At 40.5% G+C, this 7888-nt stretch overlaps 1 protein-coding gene across 1 annotated transcript in view; it reads right to left on the minus strand.

Moving 5' to 3' along the window:
• Window positions 1-430: 430 nt before the first annotated feature.
• Window positions 431-7888, minus strand: part of LOC101861523 (DNA-directed RNA polymerases I, II, and III subunit RPABC2) — an 11855-nt gene continuing 4397 nt past the window's right edge. The window contains exons 2-5 of the mRNA XM_005103063.3: window positions 6881-6944; window positions 5917-6044; window positions 2715-2786; window positions 431-679 (exon numbers count right to left, since the gene is read on the minus strand). Of these exons, the coding sequence (XP_005103120.1) occupies window positions 592-679; window positions 2715-2786; window positions 5917-6044; window positions 6881-6944 (352 nt within the window). The 3' untranslated portion in view covers window positions 431-591. The remainder of the gene's footprint in view (window positions 680-2714; window positions 2787-5916; window positions 6045-6880; window positions 6945-7888) is intronic.

Consider the following 7888-nt stretch of genomic DNA (forward strand, 5'->3'; position numbering starts at 1 on the left):
CAACAGCATATGGTCTATGAGCGCCAGAAGATTAGAGGTGTTACAGAGAGAGAGTAACAAACATGATGGGAGGTGATAGGGCCACCAGGTTTGAACCATAAAATCAGTGGGAAATTGGCTGCCAAAGTTTGATAATTTAAATAGCTTGAGAGTCTTTGAAACCAATAAGATTACATATTTTGTGTCTTTAATCGTTTTTCAATAAATCCACCACGTGGAAGTACATATTAAAATATGGACACAAAAGGTGTTGAGCCAAAAAACAACAATTCGAAAAAAATTGCCAATTGACAGAAAAATGCTTGTTTCTTCAATTTCACTATTTTGACGAGCGTTGAATGTCCCCACGATGCCTTACATTTCATTTAAAAACATGAGATGATAGCCAGTGGAACAAGAACAGTCCAATATAAAAAGATCTCAAATATCATTTTTTCAAACATTGTATTATTTATTACATCAAAGGATGATTTCATCATGTACAGTAAAAATTGTGAGTGATGAAGGGCAAAATGTTGATCATGAAAAACAGAGGAAAATGATGCAGCATGAAGGGTGATGGGGGAAAAAAAAAAAAAGAAGAAAATCAAGTCAGTCAATAATGAGCTCATCAAGTCCCCAGTCCTCAAAGCTTCCGTCTGGTAAATATCGTCGGATGATGAATGGGACCTTCCTGGCCCTGGGGAAAAACAAGTTACACAAATAAGATGACAAAACGATTGTCATAATTAATAATCATCTTTAGTGCAATACAATGAAACAAAGCTCAGCCTTTTCTTCTTCACTCAATACTATCCTTCTATTTACCACGATGAATTTTCCATATTACAGGTACAAACAGTATATTTGACATGCACACATATTGTACCTGAACAATAATACAGAAATCGTCAGCATAGTAATAGTAGTGCACGAGTACAGAAATATTGTGAGTGGCTAACACTTAAATTTTAGTAACACCAGTATGGACCTGGGGCATAGCCATCGAGCTCAAATTACAAAGTGTAACCTAAATCCGTAGACCTTCCAACCTTTTCACTGCAGTAGTTTGTTTTTCTCTCTCATGTCCTGATTTGGTGACAAATATTAGCAAGTTATGAATAGAATGTGTTAATGTAGTTGTATCTGTTAGAGCTAGCTCGTTCAGAATAATAAAAAGAGACAATAATAACAATAATTTTGACAATGTACACTGAAAAATGATGATGATTCATTGCAGTAGTTAATTTGGAATGTAGACCATCAGAGCCCGATCATAGGCGAACTGGGATCATAAATGGTAGGATCAAAGGCAAAAACAAGTGTATTGCTTAATTCGTTAACTGCCTGCAGCCCCATGTTTGACAGATGATAAAAGAGTACAGTAGTCTCCGCCTAAACGCACGCCATACAAAAGCATGCTCCGCTCAAACGCACGCTTTCGTCATCTGACGGGTTTTTTACTATATAATTTAGACGTACAAACGCACGGTCACTCCCTCTAAATGCACGCTCCGATCCGCGAAACACGCCGACAAGTTAAGCTTGGCAAGGGGAAATTTTCACTATTACCTGCACAGCCTGCATAAGAAAAGCCTAGACTTTACTCGAAAACCGGATATTTGGTGAGAGTGCCCCTCACGCTGTACAAAGAGAGTAATGGACTGCGTTTACACACCCTACTTTCCACTGACGCATAGGTCTCGACCTAGGGCTGGTCGGTTAAATGTTGGGAGGGGGGGGGGGGGTTGGGGGGACTGGAATGTTTTTTGATTGGTCACTGGAAATTTCGGAAATGTATCTTTGAGAGGTTTCTGACTGGTGTTTGAGTGACTGCGTGTAATGTTTAGTTAAATCTAGACCTGATGCACGACACGCGCGAATGCCGTAAAACACTAGACAGGCCTCTATAGGATTTTAAAGATTAGCCAAGTAAGCCTAATCAGCTGTACTCTAAGAATTTATAACGTACTTGTTTAACGAATCACAAGAGAAAATGTTTCTCGGGGATGATTCTGCATGAATTTACAGTCGGGGGTGCTCGCTTGGAAAGCCACATGGCTGGTCCGTCGTCTCTGTGACCATCACCAAAAAGTTTCCTCTTAGGTTATCTGTTCCCGACGTTTACAGTGCATATTCATTACATTGAGTTTGTCTTTCTTCCCCCCCCCCCCCCCCGCCCCATTCAACGCCTTTGTATTCTTAACCCCTGTCGGGGAATCCTTCACAAAAGAGTCACGTGTCGTCACATTATCTGCCAAAATGACCCCCCCCCCCCCTTCCAAGGGAGGTCACTAGAGTAATAAGGCAATGACGTGACTGCGTCCCTTCCTCCCCTTGCTAAGGTTCATGTAAACGCACGCTCCGTGTAAACACGCGCTAAGGAGCCCTCCCGAGCACCGTGCGTTTAGGCGGAGACTACTGTACCAAGAGTACTAAACATCTCCACAGAGACTCAGAGAGTAAATCTGGAGACTCAGGATAAGTGAACATGACATGCCTCATTCCACAGTGCTTGGTCATCACCGGAAGAGATTTATGCTAAAACTCCAAGAATGGTACAAAAGGGGTTAAATAAAAGAGACATTTCTAAATACATACATAGATTATGGACATTGTAGAGATGAAGTCTCAAAGACAGGCTTGAGTAATAGAACAGGAGAGAAAAGAGGAAGAGGACTAGCAAATAATAATGAAATATATTCAAAAAGTGAAACATGTGCCTGGAAACTTACTTGAGCTCTTTCATTGCTATTTTCAGAGGGTCAATTTCTCCGTCGAGTTCCACCATCAGCGGTGCACACATCCTGCAAACAGAAATAGTGCTATATTTTTTTGTATCCAAATAAAAAATTGCAGTTTGATCACTTATAACATACAACACACACAGGAAAACCTTGATAACACAAACTTCACAACACCAGAGAACTTCATGTTGAGCAGTGTTATGAAAAAAAAAGAAAAAAAAAAAAAGGGGGGGGGGAGTAGACTCCTTTCTTACTGTTCACATCAGATGTTAGGCCCTGTGTAAACCTATTGCTTGAGTGTTGTGATGTGTACAGTAGAACACGGCTATAGCAGGACATTCGTTCCAGATGAAAAATCCCCCTGTAGGCAAATTCTTGCTATAGGAAGGCAAAGGGAAAATTACCTAAAAATTTCTAAAAATCCACATGATTATCCGCTCTTCATATCAATAAAATTTGCGCTTTAGATTCCTTTTCTCGTCAGCACTGTTGATTATCTCAGCCTTTAATTCGAGTGAGAAGCATTTCTTTTTCTCTTTGTTGGAAGCCATCTTTTCCTTGTGCTGTCTATCGTACCGGTAGGCCTACTGTAGAACTGGTGAAGTGGATGCATGCATTTGCCTATGAGCATCAACAATCACAATTCAATGAATCAGGAATCACACACTAGACACTCTCCTCTTTCTTTTACCTTTTGGCGTAGCCCAGGCCTGGGGCTATGGCCTATACGCTCTCATATTGAGCGTCTAAGCTACTGCACATAACTATTCGAGTGGCTCACGTAACTCGTCTCCGCACCACCTCTCTCTGCCGCATGCCCCACCTCACTCATCACTGGACTGGCCAATCACAAAGCCGCACCGCTGACTGCCTGTTTGAAGCCTGCCTACAGCTCCCCCCCAAACCCTCAGCAAGAGCTCACTCGATCTCACCCGCTGTACCTGAGTTCGGGGCCTTCCCCTGCCCTGCTAAACCTGAGCACAGAATGAATTTACATAGAAAAAAAAAGGGGGGGGGGGGGATACCGATTAGGTCCGACTATAGTCATGCATGTTATACTGTAATCGGTGCTTCCACAAGCCGAAGCTGAAAAGTAAGGAAATTTCTGCAGGGGGTCTGGGGGCCTATTAGTGCTTTTAGAGGGTTGAAAATGGCATTTGGGAGCCTGTTTGAAGAGATTGCCTGCAAACCATAACATTTACTTTTTCACCTATATTTTGTCTTGTTTGATTTCTCCACCAAGATCTACATAATATATTTCCATTGATGGCAGTTTAAAAGCAGGTTCCCCTTCCATTGCTACTATAATTCAATTAATTTGTCATCGCACCATTGATAGAAGGCAAAACTGGAAATAATGAAAAGATAATGTACCTTCACAATACAGTTACAAGGCGTAAACCCTAATTTTCCTTATATTTCACGCCTGAATGTCGCATGTCACAACCTTGGAACACCACTTCGAATTATTCTTGACTTTAGTAGTTTTAGGCTCGTTTTAGCATAAACTTCTTTCATCGCGTTCCCGTGCCGTAGAACCTTCTTATTGATCATTTCTCTACAACTAGACAAATTTGTAAAAACTTTATTTCTGACAGTAATTTTCTGTCTAAGAGCACAAGTCAATTTACTTGATCAAAGTGCAGATTTTCCTGCAGTGGCAACAATCCGAAGTCTATAGACAGACGGAATGAGAGAATGATAGAATTGAGGAAACTGGCACAAAAAGTTTGCCAAGTTTTGATCAATCCACAGGTTAAAGAAATGTACGGCCGACAAGCCCAAAAAGAATGCATGGGGCATAGTGGAATAATGGCCAATTGCAGGAAATGCGCAATCTGGCAAGTTTCTATAACATTAACCTATTGTCGAGAGAATTACCGTAAATCCGTAACTTATACTAGTATTATTAGACGATACGAAGGCAAGTACAGATCTTTCGCTACGGAATAACGGTAGTCCTACACTGTCGCAGCTTTTAAAGGAACTGGAAGAAAGTACAGATTTCCGTAAAAATACGGAAGAGTGGAAGCACTGTGTAGTGACAACGGGGAGTAAGCTACCTGCTGTGAGCGAGGGGGGAAAAAAGGGAAAGGGGGGGGTCAGCCAGGAGCAATGATAAAATGTCCCAAAATTTGTTCCTATAAACCAGATTTGCTGGAATCCTTTTTATAATTTTAAGGGAAGATGCAATGTACCAAAATAAGACAACCCCCCTAAAAAAAACCCACATTCGAAACCTTTTTGTGTTAACACAAATTTTGCTTTGAACAGCTTCCGGCTAAACAAAAATCTATTGCATTTTTAGCGCTACTGGTTGTATATCAAACACACATCCACATATCTTTTTAATGATTTTAAAGATGAAAACAATTTTGAATTCAGTATTTGTGGCAACAGTTACCACTCAGTGCCTGCAATTACCATGATAAATCAGGACATTTGGCAGAAATTAGTAATTCAGTAATACTTCTGAATTGGACCAGCTTCAAAATGATAAAGCACAACTGATCTTCGGTGCATTCTCGTACCGTTACTGTACACACACACACAGGTTTCTTTCATTATTTGAGTACATTTTACAATTGCCTCTATTGACCTAGCCCACCACATGACATACAACATATATATATGGGGGACCTCGTGGCCTTGAGGTTAAGGTGTGTTCGCCTCTCATTCAAAGGTCCAGAGTTCGAATCCGGGTAGCGGCGGGGAAATTTTCCTTAAAAGTGTCTCCTTTCATCGCCTTTCCTGCTCTCTAGCAATGTTCTATCGTCTGCTTTCGTCTCCACTTTCTGTCCCCACCCCCTCCTCTGGGTTCCTGACTCTTTCTACAGCCTTTCTACTGCTGCTCCTTTGCTCCTTCTTACAGCTGTCTTTCAGCCTGATCTTCTGGTAGGAAAGATCTACACCTAGCCTTCTCGGACATGGGCGAAAAATCTCCGATGTCCTGTGAGCAAGTTGTGCACATTAAAGATCCCTTGGTTATCTAAAATCGATAGGAGTAGGCTTTTGCTGCCACCTGCGCAAAATTAAAATTTTCCTATCAACTGAAAATGTTTAATGTGTCCTATGCACTCATTTGATTTTTTGCAGTTGCGAGTGCCATAAAGGAAAAAAAAAACCCACCAAGAAACATAGCCAGTCACCAATGAGACGACACATGAAACAAAAGACATTACAAACTTACGCTATCTGCAGTGCCCGCGTCCCCAGGACACGGGCTCTCTCGTACTTGGTCATGTATCTTGTTGTGATTCTCTTCTGAGGCTCCACCTGTCCATTAGCTCCGTCAGTAATCACTTCAATCCTTTCACCCTGGAAGACACAATGAGTGCAAATAAAAAATATGCAGGCTGAATCACAAGTAAACCCTGTTTATCCTGAGTAAATCCATCTATTAAAACCACTGTTTTACACTAAGCATCCTGAATTTACTCAAATGGTAACAATAAAATTTCAGCTGATGGTGAGGGAAGTTGTGTTATTCATCATATAACCAAAAAGCCCTACCCACAACACATACACATTTATAATAAGTAATATGAGAGGTCACTGTTTAGGCCTACCCAGTTCGTAAACCCAGTCCATAACAATGATGTCAACACAAACTCGCAACAGAGTGTTGCTCATTCGCCGAGTGGTGGCGACCCATTTGTTTGCTTTACTATGACATTTGGTCTTCCTTGTCTAACACATTTATTTTGTTTTAACCTTGCATGAAACCATTATAAAAAAAATAAATAAAACAAAAAACAAAAACTTCCACAATTAATCTTACTTAGGGTTATGGCAGTCCTAACACTGCGATGACCTCCAGTTGGAACCTCAGTAAGAAAATTATGTTGGTTTTTTTTCTTCATTTCAATCAGTCCTGCGCATGACAGCCACCTGTCATACACTGCCCCTTTTCTCCTCCAAAATGCGTGGCTGTCTTATACAGGTTCAACTGTAATGTGTTTCTTTTTCCATAATTTGTTCTCTTACAACTGTCTACCCCTTTCAAAGAAAATGACTGAAACCCTTTAAAACTTAAAGTTTTAAGAGCAGGTAAATTACCTCAAGAGTATTGCAAAATTGTATTTTTATGTGACTGTATGCTACCCTCCATACAGAAACTATAAACGTAACAAATCCATGAGAAGTTTCCTTACCTGTTCATTGCCAATTGGTTCATCCAGAGGCTCGTCGTCTTCCACATCAGGTCCGTCATCAAAGCTGAAAAAAAAGCAGTCCTTTGAGGTTAATCAAAATACTACTTAGTGCATCTCAGAAAAATAATAAATCACAGACATTTTCAGAGTAAGAAAAAAGTCTTTTCATTGACTTGGGGGTCTACTTGTACTTCTTCTGCCAAGTGAGTGTGATTGAATATAATGTCCGAGATAAAATCCCAGTGTCGATGCGGAAAAAATTGGTCACCTTAGACTTCGATAGGTGGTCCTCTTTGACAGTCTCATAAAAACAAAAGAAAGAACATAGGAAAAAAAGGGAAGCTGGAAATGGTTGTTTATAAAGGAGACTATGCTGGCCTAATGGTCATTAGAGCACATTTGACTGTTTTTGTGTTTTCTTTTAACACACTTGTAGTACCGCAGGCCGTAGTAAGTGCTCACTACCGCTGGCCACTTAAGTAGCTGACGCGACCAGGCACACTAAACATAATTAAACAACGAACAGATGCACTGCACTGAAGTAAATACAAAAATAAGTCACTCTATATGATAGCTGAATGGTTGAAAAAGCTCTTTGAATTTTAAAGCGTGTTTTTTTTAATTTAATAAAAATTCTACCACAGCTTCAGCGTTCTAAACTGGTGTGGTTCTTGAGGGTTTTTGACTATAGATACAAGAGCCTTCGGTACTGTAAGGGTTTAAAAAAAAGCAAGTAATGGTAGCCTCATAGCTGCCACTCAGAAATTTATAAAAAGGAGGAAATTCGCGCGAAGGCGTACGCGCGCTCTCCGAAACCAGTGAGATCCAGAGGCAATATATACTGGAAAATCTAGCCTACGGTTTTGGAAGGGAAAGCTGTCATATTGTTAACCATAGGCAACTGAATTAAAATGTATTTGAAAAAACCCCCCCAAAAAAAACAAAAACATAAAGGCAGTAAGTTGACTTACAAGCATTCGAGTCAATTTGACAGTTTGGACTTGGTGA

This window comes from Aplysia californica, unplaced genomic scaffold (assembly GCF_000002075.1).
Source record: "Aplysia californica isolate F4 #8 unplaced genomic scaffold, AplCal3.0 scaffold00357, whole genome shotgun sequence".
Lineage (NCBI taxonomy): Eukaryota > Metazoa > Mollusca > Gastropoda > Aplysiida > Aplysiidae > Aplysia > Aplysia californica.